The 19843-nt window shown below is 50.7% G+C and overlaps 5 protein-coding genes across 5 annotated transcripts; 2 read left to right on the top strand and 3 right to left on the bottom strand.

Moving 5' to 3' along the window:
* Positions 1-2697: 2697 nt before the first annotated feature.
* On the top strand, positions 2698-2943 carry TGAM01_v207019 (hypothetical protein; the record flags this gene model as incomplete). The annotated part of the gene is made up of 1 exon (XM_018804231.1): positions 2698-2943. The coding sequence occupies one exon, from the start codon at positions 2698-2700 to the stop codon at positions 2941-2943; it is 246 nt and encodes an 81-aa protein (XP_018662660.1).
* Positions 2944-6907: 3964 nt separating this feature from the next.
* Positions 6908-7982, bottom strand: TGAM01_v207018 (3-hydroxybutyryl-CoA dehydrogenase; the record flags this gene model as incomplete). The annotated part of the gene is made up of 3 exons (XM_018804232.1): positions 6908-7638; positions 7703-7802; positions 7857-7982. 3 exons carry the CDS (start codon positions 7980-7982, stop codon positions 6908-6910), a joined length of 957 nt encoding a protein of 318 aa, XP_018662661.1.
* A 409-nt stretch (positions 7983-8391) lies between these two features.
* On the top strand, positions 8392-11965 carry TGAM01_v207017 (replication fork protection complex subunit Tof1/Swi1; the record flags this gene model as incomplete). The annotated part of the gene is made up of 4 exons (XM_024549999.1): positions 8392-8466; positions 8540-10916; positions 10971-11417; positions 11622-11965. The coding sequence occupies 4 exons, from the start codon at positions 8392-8394 to the stop codon at positions 11963-11965; spliced, it is 3243 nt and encodes a 1080-aa protein (XP_024405235.1).
* A 338-nt stretch (positions 11966-12303) lies between these two features.
* Positions 12304-14597, bottom strand: TGAM01_v207016 (hypothetical protein; the record flags this gene model as incomplete). The annotated part of the gene is made up of 6 exons (XM_018804234.2): positions 12304-13205; positions 13272-13759; positions 13832-13897; positions 13961-13982; positions 14042-14190; positions 14308-14597. 6 exons carry the CDS (start codon positions 14595-14597, stop codon positions 12304-12306), a joined length of 1917 nt encoding a protein of 638 aa, XP_018662663.2.
* Positions 14598-16820: 2223 nt separating this feature from the next.
* On the bottom strand, positions 16821-19583 carry TGAM01_v207015 (AFG3 family protein; the record flags this gene model as incomplete). Its single annotated transcript, XM_018804235.1, has 2 exons — positions 16821-17632; positions 17690-19583. The coding sequence occupies 2 exons, from the start codon at positions 19581-19583 to the stop codon at positions 16821-16823; spliced, it is 2706 nt and encodes a 901-aa protein (XP_018662664.1).
* Positions 19584-19843: the final 260 nt, after the last annotated feature.

Raw genomic sequence — 19843 nt, 5'->3', positions numbered from 1 at the left:
TATTCTTACTTCGGGTATGCAAAACCAGACCCATCAGGATACCGCGGGTCGGTCCTTTGCCTGCACGAATCTAAACAGCTCGACTATTGCAGTATGCCATCTAGACCGCCGACGCCAACAGCGAGATACGTCCGCGCGCAAGCATAAGCTGAAGTGGCCTTTTCATTAGCCAGCAGTTTTACATGTTTAACAAGGTTCATAACAAAGGTGAAAGTCAAACAGCAGCAATGGATTAAATGGAACGGACTTCCAGACAGCACCTCGGCTGAGCTATTCCATGCTCCCAGGAAGTACTGTAGCAGCACGTTGTTCTAAGTCAACTCCACAGACGAACGCATGACCGTCGCTCAAGGCGTGTTTTGGTACTGAGCCAGCGAGCTCTTCAACGGGCCACAGTCCATTGTAGTCGAGAGCATGTACAACGGGCAAGGGGCCAAAGAAACGCACAGAGTTGACGCCCGGGGGGCGCGCATATCCGTGAGCATGGGACCGCCATCGAGGACAGGGGGTCGCCAGCGGCAAGCAAGCAACAAGAATCCGCAAGGGCCTTGTAAGTGGGGGACCGCCACAATTTCGAATGCAGGTAATAGTTACAGAGGATCAGGTAGCAGTGGAGCTGTAACCTTCTGGCGTTCAATCAGAAAGAACAGCTATAAAGAATGTAAAGGCGGATGTCCTTGGTCATTGTTCTTCTGCCGCAACTGGAAGAGGGTGGCAGCAGCACTAATATGCCCAGCCTCGTTTCGCTTGCTCATGCAGTCAATCAATTGGGCTAGGAGAACATGTGAAGCGGATGACGCTTGGGAAAACTGCAGCACCGATGCAGCTCAGGTATCCACACCTCCTCCCGAGCGTGGCGTAATGGCGCTAGAAGTCCTCTCGCAGCAGAGTTATGCCTAGCACATGCTTCGTTGGCTCTCATACGATGGAGGCAAAGCAGACGGCATTTGCGGCCAGGGCTCTCGCTGGATTCTCATCGTGGATCAGGCTGAAGCGCGAAAGCTGCATCCCTCGGTCTGACCACAATGGTCAACGGCGAGGGGGAGGGGCATCGGCACCGACATTGGAGGAACACAGTTGGTTTGCCGTTTTATAAGAGCATCGCCAGGATATTAATCTAGACATGGGTTAATTAGTGAGCGGAAGAATTCCAGGGCAACGCTAGTACCGCCCGGACATCAATCTAAGAGTCACAAGCCTTGCTCATGGAGGCTTGTATGTGCAAGTACGAGTATCCAGGCCATACTTTGTAGGAAGTGCTAATACATAGGCTGAGAATGGCTATGCGCCGGTGCAGCCGGGCCATACTTGGTGGGGCCAGCTCAAGCCGCAAGATGTGGCTCGTCGAAAGTGCTCATTCCGCGTAACATTGCCGTTTGTGTGTGTATTTCGTACATGCGTTACCTGCCTGCATTTAGTCAACCGTGTAGACACCAGCGCGATAATGCACGGAGCTTAGTCGCCTCAACTAGGAGGTCTAGTCGCAGCAGCACGTTCATGCCAGCAGCAGTACTATTTCGAAGAGTACATCCGTAGCAGCAGTACCCGCAACACTCTTGCTGCCCGTATCCTGATGTTTCATCCCAAACCGGGGTGGCTTGACAAACTCACATTTCTAGCTTCCTCAGGGGTAGTTGCAAACAGAAGGCTCAAGAATGTCGTTGGCCTCGGTAATTGGCAGGCCCACGGCTTGTTGAATCGTTGTTTTACTTTGTATATCCCGTTTCGGCAGACATGTACTAACAGCCATATGTCAAGTACTACCAGTCTTCAGCCAACCACTCACTGCCTATTCCTAGTAAAACCACATCAGCGTCAGCAAACGCCCATGATCGGAACAAGCATGTTCCCGCAAACCCAAGGCTTACAAGCACTATATACGCAAATGCGTATGTGAAATCTGCTATTTAAGGCTTTAGGCATTCCAATGTCGCGCAGATATTTTGTAATGAAAGGAGGAGACGCCATGTCGTTTCAAGAATGCCCTAGCAGCAGTGGATCTCTGGGTCCGGGCGGCTTATGCTGTCAACGGAAAGAGGAGTGAGATTCTAGAAGGAAGAGACGCTCCACCATACAAAGAGCATAATATAAAACACCATGAAAGTGAAAAACAAAATCTACTTACTCAAACATCGAGCCTTTTAGAATAAGCATGAATTCCACAAGCACGGCGGCGTGGGGCAATGGATTCGGGGGGATGCAGTGATCGAAGGTGCTAGTAAGCCGAGTTGCCAGCTACCAAGCAGTAGCAAGCATATCGTACTGAATATGAGTAGAGAGAGCTGCAGGTCAGACAATAGGCCCTCGCGAATCTGTCAGGCCGTTGCTGCTGCCCCTGTTGAAACAGCTGCGCATGACTGGGAGTAGCTCTTCTTGTCTTCGTGCTTCGTGCTTCGCGCTTCGTGCCTTTGTCTACTACTGATTGTGTGTGCCAGCAGCAGCAGCAGCAAAGAGGTCGCACACGGCACGGCACAGCCAAGACGAGATATCGCATAGTCCCTGGCGAGGATCGCTCGAAGCTTGCAGGCCTCTCCTGCTCAATCGTTGACGCATCTATTAAGCCATCATATATTACAGAGCAGCATCTGCTCGGCGGAACAAAGACGCACGTTGTATCTATTAGGCAAGATCCGACCACATGGCATTTCGTGCCCAGGTCTCGGATGGCCGCCGACCACGCGGACGCAAGCAGCCGCCATGTCGGAAGTGGGAAAGCCTCAGGGCCACTTGGCTCGCTGGGCATGGGTCATCGTGTTTGACGCGGCGGGTCTGGCGGTTCAGAACTGGAGCTTTGGTGGTTCTGCTCCCTGTCTGGAAGATGGGAAAAAGCACCCCGGCCACCTGTTGCACGACTGTGCGGGTGCGTTCCTGGATGCCGCTGTTGTGAAGCAGCTAGAGAGCGAATGGATCGCCCGATGGCCCATGGCAGGAGGCGACTGCTGAGAACGGCCGAGCTGGCATTGTCGCCCTCGTCGTCTTTCTTCTTTCTTTTGGTCTTTCCCAATGCTAGGTAGAGGCTGGCAGTCGGCACTGTCCTTGCAGATCCCAAGTCGACAGTAGGAACAGATAAGAGTGGAGTGGATGCAGCAAAGAACCAGCTTTGGTCGTGGTTTTCCGTCATGTGCATACGGCTGTGTGCATATATGGAGCAAGCTGCCTTGGTTGTCGCGTCCTAACAAGGTATGATAAAGTATTATCTCGATTCTCCGAAGGTTCGTGGTGGAAGAATACAACCTAGCAGGGCCTGGGGTGGTAGCTTAGCAGGAGCGGCACGAGGGCGCTGCCGTACCTGTACCAGGACAGAAATAGCCTATTAATATAAGCAGGCACTCTGTACCAGCACTAGACCCTGCTTTACCACTTCAATCACGACAGCCTCTGTACAGCTCCAACCAGAGCAATGCAATGCGCTGTCTGCATGATACTTGAGGTTATCGCACCATTCATCAATCACTTTTCAACTGCTATCACCGCCCATCAGGACGGATAAGGGATCTAGAGCAAGGCCAGGCCAGGCAAGAAAGAAGAAGACCAGAAAACACGACGAAAGAGAGCAAGGCTGCGCCGGGGGAGGGTGCACGATGCAGCAGACGAGATATCGACACTCCTCCCGAGACCCAGACGACAAAGGGCCGTTGAGCCAGGCACCCGGCTTGTTTTGTACCTGTACCTTGTGCCTTGGCACGCATGGCTGGCCGCGTGAAATTTTCAGGACCTCTCGCGTAGCCTCGCGGTGCTGTCTTTTTCCCCGCGCCAGACGCCTTGCCAGCCCCGGCCGCTGTCCAGCCGCCCATGCGACGCTCTCTTGCTGCCAGAACCCAGCTTCGTGCGCGACAAAGCGGGGAGCTCTGTTCCAATCGAGGCCCGGACCTTTGCCTCAGTCAGTGCTAGTTCCCGCCCGAAGAGGCTACGGAAGAGAGGCGGATGGAGCAGCCGGGCCTTTCATTTCGAGATGCTACCGCGTGCGGAACGCTGCAACCACTGCAACTGGTTGAGCTGCATGAGATGCCGCTGCTGGGACACTGGAGAGATGAGCAAGCAAGGTACCCGGGCTTTAGGGAGAAGAAAAGAAAAGCCTGATGGAGTCTTTGGGAGTTCTGTCCTCTCCTGCACTGTGGGTGGCCTGCCGGACAGCGGCCCTGAAGCGTTCTCGGTTTTACTCCAAGATTGCCCGAGCAGCCAATGGTCGCGGCCTCTCGCGCCTACTGCTGCTGGTTCTGGACCTGCTGAATCAAGCAGGTGGTGTGGTGAGGAAGACTGTGGATGGACAGCTGATGTGATGCCTCCAAGTCTAGATATGGGACGGCATGCGGGCGCAGAGTAGCTTGTACTTGGATTCACGCAAGCTTGCTGTTAGCAGTGGTGTTATGGCAGCCGGCTTGGAGCTACTTGGGAACAAGCTTCAACCAGGCACACAAGGTCAGTAAGGTGTGAGAGAACGTGTGCCTAGTCCCCTGCACAAAGTGGTAGTATTGCTACTCTGTTTTCTTTCTGATTTGGTACTAGGTATGTATACCACAGTACCTATCAGCAGATCCTTCCATGAAGATTCTAGGTAATCCGCGCGGACTCCAGTAGGAAGAGGGCGCTCCTACCAGGCAGGCAGAGCCTTGCTCAAACATGCTGCAAGCAATCGTGAGCACATGGGCTGGCCACATGCTCCCCTTGGACTAGGCCAGGTCTTTAATCATCGCCTCAGCAGGCGGGAGATCTGCCCCCCGAGTGGCATAAGGATGCGTAAAAATTTGCAGATTCATTGCTGCAGCTTGGCTACCGTACAGCAAGTGCGGAGCCCATGCCGGTTTACATTAGCCGGAAATCGACATGGCCTCTCAGGAAAAGCTCGGTCCTATCTAGGCTGCAGAAGCTGAATGTTGGGGTAAGTGTACGTCGCCTCTTCGGACACCTAATTCTTGGATGTGGCAAACGACGGACGAGCGCCTCTGTCTGTCTGCTCATTTCGGATGCTCAACAATGTGTGAGCCCGCCCATCTAATTTCCGTCCAGCTCCTACCGAGAGTCGTGATCAAGCCATCCGCGTCACGGTGGAGGAAGGACAATCCTCCAATTCAGCCTCAATTTCTAGAGCAGAACTCGGACGGTTTCGATCCTGGGCAGTGTAGCACCGACCACGGAGTGACATGCCGCCGATATGACGCGGTCCGTTGCTTGATTGCTCCCCCCTTTCTCTTTCTTTTTCGCTATCCGAGTTGTAAATTTGCGATGGCGGCTTCGAACACGGCTAAAGTTCTAATCATGTCGAGGGCTGAAGCGAGAATCACAGCCGCTGTGAGTGCTGCATCGTGCATTAAAGCGCCGGCCTATCTTGCCTCCCTAATGCTAGCAGAGGCGGTTGGCTAGTCCGCTCTAGTCTTGCTGCATCCTCGAGAAATTCCCGCGTCTCTGGCCGGATACGCGCTGAGATTGCTGCCATCTCGCACCATGAGTGAGACGTTTGCCGTCTGATCGGTAAAACTACCTTTACCTAAAGAACGAAGTAATTGCCGCCTTGTCTCTAAGCGGCCTGTCGCCTAATGACTGCGCCATTACGCTACGTGTACTACTTGCTACCTCTGCCGTACGGTTCTGGTGATCAACAGCAAGTACTTCGTATTTCGTAATGTTACCGGCAGTACCAAAGCTGTAAATTATCTACACGCCATCGACCGTTATTGTTAGCATAAGGCTTGGTGAGACATGTCGCCAGCCCGATCTTAATCTATTATTAGCCCGCGGATGGCTTCCAAGGTTGCCTAGCGCTGAAACGCTGGGAGCACAGACGCTACTACAGTACCTAAGGCGCCAGTGTTGTGCTTTTGATGAGCCAGGACAGAAATGGTACCTGCTATAATAGAGTGGCTGCAACCCATTTACGACACGAAGAGCGACTCGTGGTAAAATACATGTAAGGGAGACGTTATTCAGCACCCCAATCTCATTATCCAACACCCCAGCTGTAGCGTAATAAGGCAGCTATTCTATATATTAAGATATATGTGCAAAACTGCTGAATAGTATATATATAAAAATAGCAGCAGTAGCAGCAGTAGCAGTAATACTGGCAACAGCCCACGCCTAAGCTGGAGGGCTGGATAACAGAATTGGGTCGCTGGATAACGTCTCTCTAAAATAAGCAATAAATCACGGCAAGTCAGCAATATAAAGAAGCCAGTTCGTTCTCCACAGAAGGGCGGTCGATACGCGCCCTGCTAGAGATTATCAGATTTTAGTATGCACGGTTGTCACAGTCACTAGACTTCTGCCGGCATATGCAAGTCAACCCACCTCGTAGTCCACCTACATACTGCTGACCGGTACGGCTGCTCAACCTTGCTTCATACATAGTAGTAATATATTCTGGTCACTTGAATAGTCTCGTGACTACGAACGTCAAGTGAGAAAGAGTAGGATCTATGAGTAAGTGTTTATGTGGACATTGCACACTGGTGCTCATACATGAGTTATAGAAACATCATAAACCAAGACAAACCAAGTACAATTTGAGGCTTGGATACCGCGACTAGACAGATACAAATAAAAACAAACGTATACGAAAATACACGTAGTATTAGGATTGAGTTGGTCAAGTTGACAAGATATAGCTATGGCACATCGAATGATGAATTTGATGTATACTTGATAAGATATGTACATGTTTACTACTATGTCCCAATTCAAATGCCCATATACAACTGGTTAAATTTTTGAAACTAATAAGAACTATTCCACAAACAATCACTACAAAGTATTCAACACAAGTCAAATTGTGGCTTTGAAAATGATCTTCAAGCTTGTTCAAATTTGAATTATTTAACAATTTCCAAATTATAAACTATGCACTATAGTTATTTTTTTTTTAACTACTTATTGATGCCCTCACATCTTCAAATCTAAGTTTTTAAAGCTTTCAGTAATCGTAGAATCCCTTTCCACTCTTCTTCCCCATCCAGCCGGCATCTACCATCTTTCCTAGCAACACGCTGGGTCGGTACTTGGAGTCTCCAGTTTCTGTGTGGAGGACCTTCATGATAGACAGGCAGGTATCAAGACCGATAAAGTCAGCAAGCTGCAGAGGCCCCATGGGGATATTTGTTCCGTTCTTCATGATGGCATCGATTGAGTCTCTGTCACCAACGCCTGTCTCAAGGCAGATGATGGCCTCGTTGATATAGGGCATGAGGATCCTGTTTGCGAGGAAGCCAGGAGAATCAGCTGAGACAGAGGTGACCTTGCCCATCTTCTTACAGAACTCAACAGCTGTATCGAGCGTCTCCTTGCTGGTTTGCAGGCCGCTGATGATCTCAACGCCCTTTTGCACCGGAACAGGGTTCATAAAGTGGGTAGAAACGACTCTGGATGAAGCCGAGGTGTCATTGGGGTCAGTGGTAGTGGCCGCAGCAATGCGTGTAATCGAGATTGAAGAGGTGTTTGTGGCCAAGATGGCGTGAGGAGGCGCAATCTTTGCCAACTTGCTGAAGATCTCAAACTTGAGCTTGGGGATCTCGGGCACAGCCTCGATGATGAAGTCGACAGATGAGAAGTCCTCAATGTTGGTGCTGGGTTTGAGCAGCGCGCGGGCCTGGTCGGCCTGCTCTTGAGTGATTCTTGACTTGGACACATCCTTGGCCAGCAGCTTCTCTGTTATCATGTTTGTCAGTAATGACATCACTCAGCTTACAGCTCGAAAGGAGCTCCGACGCACCAGCAAAAGCAATTCCCTTGTTCAAAGCTTGCTCAGAAGCGTCAACAACGGTCACGGGAACTTGTGCCCTCTGCGCAGCAACAAGAGCAATTCCCAGGCCCTGCACGCCATGTTAGAGCTTCGTCTTTCACATGTAAGAGAGCAGCTTGCTTACCATCTGGCCGGCGCCGAGGACACCGAGACTCTTGACGTCGGCGGCATATTGTCTTGGAGTAGAGCTGAAGCAGCGCACCTGGCGCAAAGCTCCCAGCGCCCTCCCTCGAACAATTGAGCTGGCCATGTTGGATTGTGAAGAATAGATGAGAACGGTGAGGCCGTGGGCGGCTAGAGGAGGTATATAGGTAGACGCTTATTATGAACAGCCGCAGCCCGGGTAACCTCGGCCTCGGCCCTTGGTCCACGGCTGCGGCAAGAGCTAAGTGAAGAGGCAGCTAAAGGTAGAGCTACAGGTAGGACAGCTTATCGGCTGCCGATGATGATCCGCTTATCAGACCGCGTAAATTGGTTTACTTTTGCGCTGGAGCGCGTCAAGCTAGACGCGTGCTGGAGGGGCTCTATAAGCTCTGGGGGCCTGTATAATTGATTTGCTCGAGGCACTGCGTTAAGCGCATTGAATTGATCTCGATGTTGCTGCTGTCGCCGATCCATGCATTTTCAAATTCATAGCAGCTTCTCGCAAGACTGCTGATATGGAGCTGTCCGACGGCACAACGGACATTGTCCACCCAGAAGTTCGGGCACACATCAGCAGCCTCGTCGCGGCGGTAGGTTGAAGAGCAGCTGCACTTGTGCCCTCTGAAGATGCTCATTTCAATTTATACTGACGAATGATGCTAGCTCGGAGGCGCCAGTACGGAGGATGATGGCCGATACCACCTTGGAGACGACGCATTGGAGGTCCTTCGCGATATCAAACGATGGATTCGCTTCTACGACGAAAAAACGAACCGCATGGACGTTGCCCGCTGTATTCACGAAGCGAACCTGATCGAGGGAGATTTGCTTCCGATCTTGGCAACATGGCCTGAAAATGCCACCGATAGCAAGTACAAGTCTCGAATTGCACTGGCGTGCTTTGAGATCATGGTCCCGTTGACGTGGCCGATGGAGAGGGACAAGGAGCGAATGACAATCAACCACCATCGGCATATGCCCGTGCTGGAGCTTGCACAAGTTCAATACAAGATGGCCATGATCAATTTTGATGAGGCCCGGATCCTGCATGCTGCTGTCAGGACTGCTCTGCCGTCGTTGGCGCTCCCTGCCAGCGATAGAGCAGCACGAGATCAAGGCATCATCAAATTGGTGCTTTTCTTCCTGCGCAACATGGCCATGATTGCGCCTCCTCCCAATGTGCAATACGAGGGTGATGAGACGCAAATTTCTCGGTCGGCCACCATCGACGCTTTTTCATACCAAGACATATTCTTATTCTTGCTTACCTTGGCTTCAAACATGGGCGATGATTTCAGGACGGAGGATACGGCTGTCATGGAGATTATCTACCATCTCATCAAAAGAGTTGATATAGAGAAGCTCTTTATGACGGAGCAGCAAGCACACAAGGCCAAGGCGCATGAGCTTACGTCCCTGATGAATAAGGAGTCGGCGATGCTCAAAGCTTACACCCGCAATGGCCCGACCCGACACAACCGCTTCGGTACGATGATTTGGGTCAAGCGTGAAGATGGCAAAATGTCCTCGCTTTCTGGGCAAGATGCGCTCGCCGATACCACAGCGCGCAACTTGAAGATGGATAAGAACAAAGTATTCAAGCCTCCTCGTAGGACAAAGAAAGAGAATAAAGATGAGAGGGACCTGGGACCGCCGGCGAAGCTTAACGCGCGAGCAACCGGACAGCTCCGCTCATTTGTCGAAGAATTTCTCGATTCGGGCTTCAATCCCCTCTTCTCGCATGTTCGCAAAACTATCGACAGAGAGGCTTCGCATGTCATGCAATACCACAGGAGGCAGTTTTTTTACCTCGTGGCATGGTTTCTCGAGGCTGAACGGACACGGCAGAAATTGAAAAGGGACTCTAGAAAGAGTAATGACGATGTATCCAGCTTCAGCCTTGTTGCCGGAGTTTTAAACCAAGAAATGTTTATTACTCTTAATAAGGCGATGAACGAGGCATACGAGTACAAGGACTGGCATGAATTAGCGGCTGTAATGAGGTGCTTCACGCAGATTCTGCTCACTGTCCAAGAAATGATCGAGAGCGGCAGAGAAGACGATGAGGAAATTGCAGAGAATGTTCTGAGCCGTTTGTTTTATGAAGAGTCGACGCATGATATCATCGCCAACATAGTTAGGACGTATAAGGACCAAGGGTTTTACTACCTGGATGCTGCTACGGAGCTGGTCCATCATTTTTTGCGTATCTTAGAAGCATACTCAAAGCAGAATGCGGACATGCAGGTTCGCTCTCGCAAACGAACACGGCAAAAGAAGAACAAAGATCAGCAGCAGCAGGGCACAGAAGATGGCGTCTTGGCCGAAGAGAATGACGACTCGGCCAATGATGACGAAACTGCGGAGCGCACCTCGAAGGAGCGCAAGTTTGATTTTCAACGCTTCGCGGCTCGCTTTACACCGCAGGGTGTTGTGGATACGTTTGTCAAGTTTACGCGATTCTATCAGGATATGGACGACTCACAGCTGAAACGCGTTCATCGATTCTTCTACCGACTTGCGTTCAAACAGGAGATGAGTGTGATGCTTTTCCGCGTGGACATAATACACCTATTATACAACATGATCAAAGGCCCTGAGGCTCTGGATAAGGGCTCAGGCATGTTTAAAGACTGGGAGGAGCTCGTGAAGCAGATCCTTCGTAAATGCTTCAAAAAAATTGAACAGAGACCAGAACTCATAATTGAGATGCTCTTTAGCAAGCTGCAGAGCACTGCTTTCTTCTTAGAATACGGATATGAGAAGCAGACTGCCTCTAAGAAACAGGCGAAGCCTGGGGGCGAGCTTGTCTTCAAGTATACAGAAGAGCGAGATCGTCAAATTGCCATTGTGGTCGGCGCACTGCTCGACAAGAACGAGGGGGATCATATCAACTGGGTGAAGAGTATTCTCACTGCGGCTGAGAGTGAACGTCGGTCGTGGGCTGCGGCAGAAGAAGTCTTGACATCAACTGAAACTCCGTTGGAAGAATCAACAGATGCTAGTGCTCCAAAGGAGCCGAGCAAACCTACTCCCTTCAGTAAGACGCCCGATTTATCGTATACAAATACCTCTGAAGCTAACCAATGCCTAGATGTACGTGTTGATAACGATGCGAGACGCGCCGCGAGATTCAAGAACTCGTACCTACGACTTCTGTTAAGTCTTTGCGGAATTCAGTTGCTTGGCCCTGCAAGTGAAGAAACGCCAGAGTCTCTCTGGATAGTCTCAGAAGATGTCACTGCCGACGAGCTCAAAGACACATTACATTATATCAACCAGGCAGAATTCAGCCCTCCAACGTTTGACGATGGACAGCTGGCAGAGAATCAGCTAAAGAGAAAACTACCACCTCGCAAGAAGGCTGATTTTGACGACGACGAGGACGAAGACGCGGATGATGAATTTATGTTTGAGCCTGGCGGCCCAACAGTGAGAAAAGCTATCGACGAATCAGTAAGACCCAAAAAGACAAAGAAGAGGAGGCGGAGGAATAGCCAGGTCCTAGAGCTGGACGATGAGGAGCTTGAAGAAAAGGCCCGTAAGCGACGCGAGCGAGAGCGCGAAAAGTTACGCAAAATCAAATCCGCCGTATACGTCAAGGAGGGAGACGACGAGTTCGACGATGAAGAAGACGAGGCGTTCTTTGCTCGCGAACGGGAGATTGCTGCTCGCGCTGCCAAGGCTGCGCAGTCTGCCGTAGAACCTGCTGTTGCGAAGAAGCCTACAAAGCGCAAATCTACAGTACAGATTGACAGTGATGGTGAAGATGAAGGTAATGACGACGACTTATTACTAGGAGGCCTGATTGACGACGATGAAGAAGTGGAGGAGAACACTAGTAGGGATGATACCCCCGCTGAGGAAAGCGATGGCGATGGCAGTGGCAGTGGCAGAAAGAAGAGAAAACTTAGCGTGGAAGAGGATGATGTTGACGCAGAGGGCGACGACGATGTTGACATGGAAGATGCTTCACAAGCGCAGCAGTCGGCAGTGAACGCTGCGGAAGAGGGCGACGATGCTCCCGTAGTGGTGACCCGGAGGCCGAGGGTACGGGGCGGTTTTGTCATAGACAGCGATGACGAATAAGATAGGGAGAATGGTTTTACTTTTCTTTCACTTTTCAAATGTATACTCTATATGTAAAAGAAGCATTGCGAGGAATTTACTTGAGAGGGATATGGATGACGGTTCAATGCGTATTTATAGGAAGAAATTGCATATATATTGATGGGAGTTACTACCTGCAGAGGTGTCGTACGAGGTATTCTATCTCTACTTCGCAGCACTTTCTTTCAGCTCTCTTCATCGCAACACTGTTCAAAATCATATATCAAATCCACACTGTAGATGGACGTCATCTTGGGTATCATGTGCCTCTTTCTTTCCCTCTTCTTTTCATAATGAGCAAATTAATCATGTGATAGTTACGCCGTGTCTGGCACTATGCTCCCTCTACGTAATCGGCCGGCCCTCTTATCGATGCTTCTCCTCCTAGTCATCGTATTCTGCGTGTTCTGGACTTGGCCGAGCTCCGCCAGGTCCTCCTGGCTTTTGTCTCGCCCCGAGGAGGACGAGGACCTGCTCTGTATGGGAGTGTTCTCGTCGCTGCTCTGGATTTCATTTCGACCACCGCCCCAAGCGCCCCCGATGCCTTCCATGGTAAAGTCTGAGGCAGTCGGCTCGTCGAGGGCCATCAGCTCGTCTGGGTGGAAGATCCTAGGCAGGAGGAGAGCGCGCACGGGAATGAGGAGCAAGATTATGATGGGGAAGCCGACGGCGGCGATGGTCTGTGTGATGGCGAAAGTGGCGCCGAAGCCGACCAGCTCGATGATGACGAAAATCCATATGGCGATGCGGCGTTTGATGAGCTTGAGAGGGGAATTTGCCGGCGTCAGGTTCTTGTCGCGGGCCAGGAAGAGTAACTTGGCTGTGATACCGTTTGCCTGAAGGGCTTGGACGCCCATGATGAAAAAGAGTCCCGCCAAGACTCCGTGAGGAACGAGATGAAGAACCACGAGAAGAGGGCCGGTCATGGTGCCAAGGGTGAGAAGCCCCTGAGCCAGGTTTGATACCCGCTGTTCGACAACGTGAGTCGTCTCAAAGGTATACGCACCTTTATCTTCACCCTTCTCATCGAGCTGCTTGACAGCTTTGGTGACGCAAAGGGATTCTGTGTGAAAAGGGGCTTGGGGAATAAGCCCATTGGGGAAGGGCAATCCGAGGATGCCGGCCACTCCAGTGGTGATGCCGAGAAGGAAGAAGTCCCAATGGAATCCAGCCGGCTTTCTCAGGGGGAACTCGCTTCCCTGTGCGATGAGGGACGACACTATAGCAGCGTTAATAAACACATCCCATAAAATTGAGTTGTAACAATGTATAGGAGTAGTCATACCATTATGGTCAAACCAGAACAAAATAGTCAGAAGGATGGCAAATGGTAGCGCAGTGAATATTTGTCCAACGCTCAAGTCCCAGAAATTAACAGCCCAGCCCCGATCCGCTGTAGGCTCAAACGCCTTGCTGGTTGGGAGCACCGCCAAGTGCACCTCGGACATACGGCCAATGTGTACAAAGCCGGTAAAGAAAACGAGAGTCAGTGGTGTTCCATAGTCTTTCAAAAAGACACGAACTGGGTGTCTGAAGAGACTGCTGGATCCAAGTTCACTGCAAATATAAGCCACCATAAATAGCAGCAACGCTGCGACAATGGAGAGATAGAAGGCGCTGTCGCTACCAAGACGCTCCAGAGTTTGAATGCCCTTTTGGAGATAGATGAAGGCTACGTAGAAGCCAAAGATGTCGCAGGGGAATCGTGTGACCCAGCGAAGCCAGTTGCAAGAATTGGTGATAGCAAGGATCCAGTGTAAAATTAGAGACCATCTGGATAAGAAAGTTGTTAGTTAGTAGGCCTACTAATAGTGTGTCAAGTCTGGGCATGGTGTTGAAGCTTACATTCCTATCCAAGCCATGAATCCGAGATAATTGACACCAGTTGGTTTCATGATATTATATACCGTACTGTAAAAGGTCAGTTATTAGGTGAATGTTGCCAGATGGCTTATATCTCAGTGCCTCTCGTACCTATTAAACACCGTAATGGGGCCTATGGAACGCTAGAATCAGTATCAAGGTGTTAATTATTGAACACAGAGAGCAACGTACCAGTTACTCCAACAATAACAAGTGGTTGGGCAGAAAAGATGGAAAAGACAACGGAGCCCAGCACAGAAGCCAGCAGAACTTCATTGACGCCGTAGTTGGATCCCGTATTCTGAAACATGTCTAGCGAGAAAGCAAGCGCGGGTAGAATGCTGTTGACGGCATAGACGTGTTAGTGAGTGTCCATGAATGATGTGCAAATGGCCGCTTCTTTGCTTAAAAGACAATTCATTGGGCATGGCAAAGGAAAGGGGTCATTGACGGCGTACTTTGCAAAATACATGAACACTGTGGCGGGCACCACTCGATAATCCCACGCGTCGAGCCAGTCGCTCACGTAGTAAGGCGCTCTGCGACGGATATCGTTGACCATGCCACGGAAGGGATGGATGCTCCACCAGGCCTCGTTCCGCCGTGTCGTCGATCTCGACGCATCGCCGCCTCTTGGGGTTGGTGTTGACGTTGATGCTGCCGCTGTTGTCATGGCGGGCAGCTGGTCGTGGTGCTTCACTCCTCCTATGTCTCTGTCAGGAATCCCTTCACCCGCGAGATTGGCCATCGTGAACAATGTCTCGGTGTTTGCGTCCACTTCGTGCTGTCGATACCGCTTCTCGGCGCAGAATATGCCAAGACCAAAATGCCAGGCTCTCTGTGAGTCGCTAAACCAAAAGGCAGCTATCTCCTCATAACAGAGACATCGAGGCAGCAAAAGAGTCTGCACGCAGAAGAGCGTGGCGATTCGAGGCAGAAAAAGCAGAGACCGAGAGTTTGGTCGACGCTTTTATGGAGTGTAACAAGGGAGTCTTGTCAACACCCCCCTGCTCAGGCAAAGAGCAGATCCTCCACTGCAGTATTAGCTGGCACCACAAATTGACTGCATGCAGCAGAGGAAAAGGAGCCAATGATTGCTTGTCTTTTATTTTCTCTTGGACACACAATTCGGCCTAGAGAAGAAGCCCATGTCATTTTTTTTCCTCACCTCTCTTTTTTCTTCCCTGGCTGTTAGATTCGAGATCGGAAGGCGGCGCCAACACTAGGATTAGCATTACGCACTGGAGACGTGAAACATTTCCCAAGAAGGTTTAGGCCCTGCTGCCGTTTACCGCATTTTTGACCCTCCACATGGCAGGAGTGTTGTTGGTCGACTTCATTCGTGCTACTAAGTCGGTACCTTTTTTTCCCTCCTGCTTTACATGTGCTAAAGCACGTATCTATTACACAGAATATATGGCAGGCAATTTCAGGTTGAATGACATCATCCAAAAATTTAGAATTCCCCCCATATCTCTTCGCAATATACCCCTGTCTTTCCTTTTGACAGCAGGATGCGAGCTAATGCCCAGGGTAGAGCCGCAGTCCATTCGAGACATCTCTCAGCGGGCGACAAACTGCGCAAGATAAAACACTACACTAATAAGAGAAAGGCTTATAGACCATCTGGTAGCCTCATATAGCAGGGAATCTAAAAGTCCACCGCAGCAATCTCTCACTTGTCCGAACTCTCCTCACTTAGCGGCCGCCAGCGCCAGTACCTGCTACTAAATCGTCATGCCTAACACCGAGCACTTAGTAACAATTAGGTACTGTACGAATGAGAGAGATCTTTTACCACCAACCAGCAAACAGTGGCTCACATCCAATCGTGGTATTCTTGAATTGGTGCGGGGAACTTCATATAGCATCTCTTGGGTAACTGCAACTATTGCAAGCCCCGTCTTTTTCTCCCCCAGCCTGATATGTATTCTGGGCGTATAAAACATTCGACACTTAATATCAGGCCCCAATACCATCAACTCGATAATGCTCGAAGAAGTCGCTTACCGCGATAGGCAATTTCAAGGATACCCATTTTTGGCAATTTCTGTATTTTTCAAAATACCACAGATCAAAAGCAAGAGTCTCGGCATCCATTTTCGGATCTCAGCATCCCGGCATATCGCCACTTTATGAGCCCCATAAGTATTGTAGGAAAAAAAGGTTTCCCGCCGTGTAGCCATCGCTTTTTCTCTATTAGCGCCGCTCCGGGGGGGAGGAACTTTGCCGCCCAATCACCTTCGGCCCGGTGCCGTAGCCAAGATTTTTACCCGGACTGCCAGATATAGTTTGGCAAAGATAATAGAATTCGCCTTTATGTATCTTATAGATTGTTAGATGATGCATGGCACCTCAACCAACATCCATGTGCATCTTCGCTTGCGGATGGTCGTGGCCATACAACGCTGCCGACCCATGTAATAAGACAAGGCTGAATAGCTCGTGCTAGGCACTGGAGGTAAATTGTGCCCAAATCACACACGTCAATGACTTATACAACGTACTCCTTAAAACTACATCCCATAATGTACGGGCATTTCTTCACCGAAGCTCCTTCAACCCTCTTCTGCATGATTTTTCATCCTTTAGATTTATCTACGGTTCTAAATCCAGGTACAAGTACACAGTTAAAGTTCAAAAAAGCCCCCCCTTTTTCCTTTTTCCCGCTAGACCCCTAATATGATGATGGTAAAAGTACATACAGTGGAAATTTTTAAACATCTCCAGTGCCCACGGTAGAGTTGAGACTCGTAGAAAAAAAATTAAAACACAGGCCGCCGTCTTTAGCCATGAACGTAGCGGGGATTTTGTTTCCCGCTGCGCTGGCGAAGTATAGCGGCAGTAGCCAATCCGGACATGTCGTCAAGTTCCCGGCAGCATCCCTTATTCCTCCATTCCCACTAACACCCGTACCTCCTCGATCTTTATGCTCATTTCTCACATCAGAGGATTCCAATCTTGGGCGAAATCACCTCTTGACGCCCGATCCGTCATTTGAAATATCGCGAAACGCAGGAGCAGGCGTACCGGAGGGCGGGTCCTCCTTCGGCGTGTCTGTCTCAGCAGGGAAAGGTGGCGGAGCGCTCGCCTCTTTGCCTCCAAAGAACTTCTCAAAGTCCTCATTGTCGTCGAATGGTCGCTTGCCCAGAATTCGTACCATGTCATCGCGAGAGAGAACCTCCTTTTTCAGCAGCTCCTCAGCAATTAGCCCGACTTGCTCCTTCTTCTCCGCCAGCAAGTTTCGGCATCGAGTATAAGCTTCTTCTACTATCCGGTGCACCTCTTGGTCAATTTGCTGAGCCGTAGCCTCGGCAAACGGCTTGACCATGCGGTTCGGGTCGTTCTCAAAATGCACTGGTCCCACCTTGTCCGACATACCCCATTGAGTGACCATGCTGCGTGCCATTGAGGAAACCTTCTTGAAGTCATCACTGGCGCCGGTCGTTACTGTGGGGAAATGCAGCTCTTCAGACACACGCCCTCCCATAGTCATGGCCATTCGGTCCATGAGCTGGTCGGTGTTCATCAAGTAAGCATCCTGAGGCAGGTATTGCGCATAGCCTAGAGCGCCCTGGCCACGGGGAATGATTGAGACCTTGAGAAGGGGATCGGCGTGCCTTAGGAACCAGCCACAGATGGCGTGTCCAGCTTCGTGATAGGCCACAGTCTTCTTCTCTTCCGGCCTGAGTACGAGTGACTTGCGTTCCAAGCCTCCGATGACTCGCTCAATTGCACGTTCGAAATGTACCATCTTGACGTCGTCTGCGTTCTCTCGCGCGGCTATTTAAGCTATTAGCATTAAAGATCCAAGATATTCCACTTGACGTTATTACTTACCAATTAGAGCTGCTTCGTTCACAACATTGGAGATATCAGCACCAGAGAAGCCGGGGGTCAAGGTAGCAAGTCGGCCAATGAGGTGTTCATGATCTTCCTTGGTGACAATCTTCTTGAGATAAACTTGGAAGATTTCTTGCCGTCCTTTCATAGTAGGTCGGTCAATGTAGATGTGCCTGTCAAAACGGCCGGGACGCATCAGCGCCTTATCCAAGACATCAGCACGATTGGTACCGGCCAAGACAACGACCTGTTCTCGAGTGTTGAATCCGTCCATTTCTGTAAGAATCTGGTTGAGGGTAGCCTCGCGTTCATCGTTTCCGCCGAATCCACGGCCGCTTTCCTGTCGAGCACGGCCGATGGCATCGATTTCGTCAATGAAGATGATACAAGGCGCGTTCTTTCGACCTTCAGCAAACAGGTCTCGTACTCGAGAAGGACCCACGCCAACAAACATCTCCACAAACTCAGAACCGCTCACGCTATAGAAAGGTACGCCAGACTCTCCAGCAGTAGCCTTGGCGAGAAGAGTCTTTCCTGTTCCTGGGGGGCCAGAGAGAATGGCACCTCGAGGAATCTTGGCACCCAGCTTCTCGAACTTTTCAGGCTGCTTCAAGAAGCTAACGAATTCCATAATCTCCACCTTGGCTTCCTCCAGACCAGCAACATCACTGAACTTGACTTTGACTGCGCTCTCGGCGTTGAACTTTTTGGCCTTGCTTTTTCCAAAGTTGAACATGCCTCCAGCGCCGCCTGCCCGTCCGCTCATGGATCGCTGTGTCCACAAAATCAAACCGATGAATAGGAGCGTTGGCCCGAATGCCAGAACTAGATTGCCCATAGTGCTGCCACCCGCTTCGTAGCTGACAGGTATTCTCTCGGACGGAGGAATGCCCAATTGATCCTGAGCTTCTTCGAGCTTCTTCTCGAAAGATTCAACGGACCCAATGGAGAAGATGTATGTTCTTCTGGCGCCAGAACCATCGGATGTGGACTGAACAGCATCAGGGTGCAGTTCCACGCGCACTTGTGATCCATTGACGACCACAAGTTTCTGTACAAGACCCTTGTCCAAGAAAGCCTTTCGTAGCTCCTGCCAGGTGATTTCCTTCTCAGAGAAGGGCCTGCTGAATGACTCGATTGCCCAAAGCGTGATACCGAGGACGAGACCAGTCTGGAGGGCATCCATCCACGAGTTCCTCTCGGGTTTCTTGGGGTCTGAACCTTGCTCTTTGGAATGTGAATCGCTAGAAGCTTTGTGTGATTGGGCTGCACCTTCTTTCTTCTCTCCATAGCTGTGCTCATTCATTTCATTGGTGTTCTGGTCAAACATGCCCTTCTTTCCTTGTTGCTGCTGTTCGATTTCCCATTCCGCCACTCGTTCAGCCATGACAAAGACGCATCGCATCAGCCGGCCCTTGTCGATGATTGACAAGTTGCCAGGTCCTTGGCGCATCTTCTGCAGCAGATCTCGTATCTCGGCCGGTGCACCGGTGTGCTGGAGCCCCACCAAAATATCCTTCAACGTCTGCCTCTGGCCTTCGGGGAGCATTTCTTGGAATGCCTGCAGCTGCGATATCTCTTCCTTGGTCAGGCGAATCCAGCCCTCCGGTAGAGGTGGCAAGGGCACCTTTTGCGACTCCGGCCCACCCTCCGTCTCTGATTTAGCATCATTGTGGTTGATTTGTTTTCCAGAGTCGGAGCTTTTATTCTCATCGGGATGCGGGGTTTTGGAGGAATAGTATCGCGGGAGGATGCCGTTGTGCGCAGACAATGCTCTCAGAGGAGCTGTCCTGGAGCTGGCGACAAGCCTTTGTGTCCTCTGCAAGCTAACGCTGGTCGAGAACCTTGCCAGCTTGGCGAGCTGGCTCGACTGGCGAAGATATCGTGACATGGTGGATGGCGGCGGGTTGTGAGCTTGACGGCGGATCCGCCGGTCCTGGTTTTATGGTAATTGCGCAGTGCAGCGCAATCTCACTAGCTGCGCAGAATTGCGCTTGATAGCTCGGATATGACGATGCCAGGCAACCGATAGATGCTAAGAGAAAACTGAGATATTCCAACGCCACTGCGGACTTGTATGACACTACGAGACTGAAGCCTGCCGGCCGAGGATCCACGTCTAATCCCGAAAATTGAACGGCATCACGTGAT

This window comes from Trichoderma gamsii, assembly GCF_001481775.2.
Source record: "Trichoderma gamsii strain T6085 chromosome Unknown Scaffold_25.2, whole genome shotgun sequence".
Lineage (NCBI taxonomy): Eukaryota > Fungi > Ascomycota > Sordariomycetes > Hypocreales > Hypocreaceae > Trichoderma > Trichoderma gamsii.
Note: the sequence above shows the minus strand (reverse complement) of the source record. Positions and strands in the feature narration are given on the sequence as shown.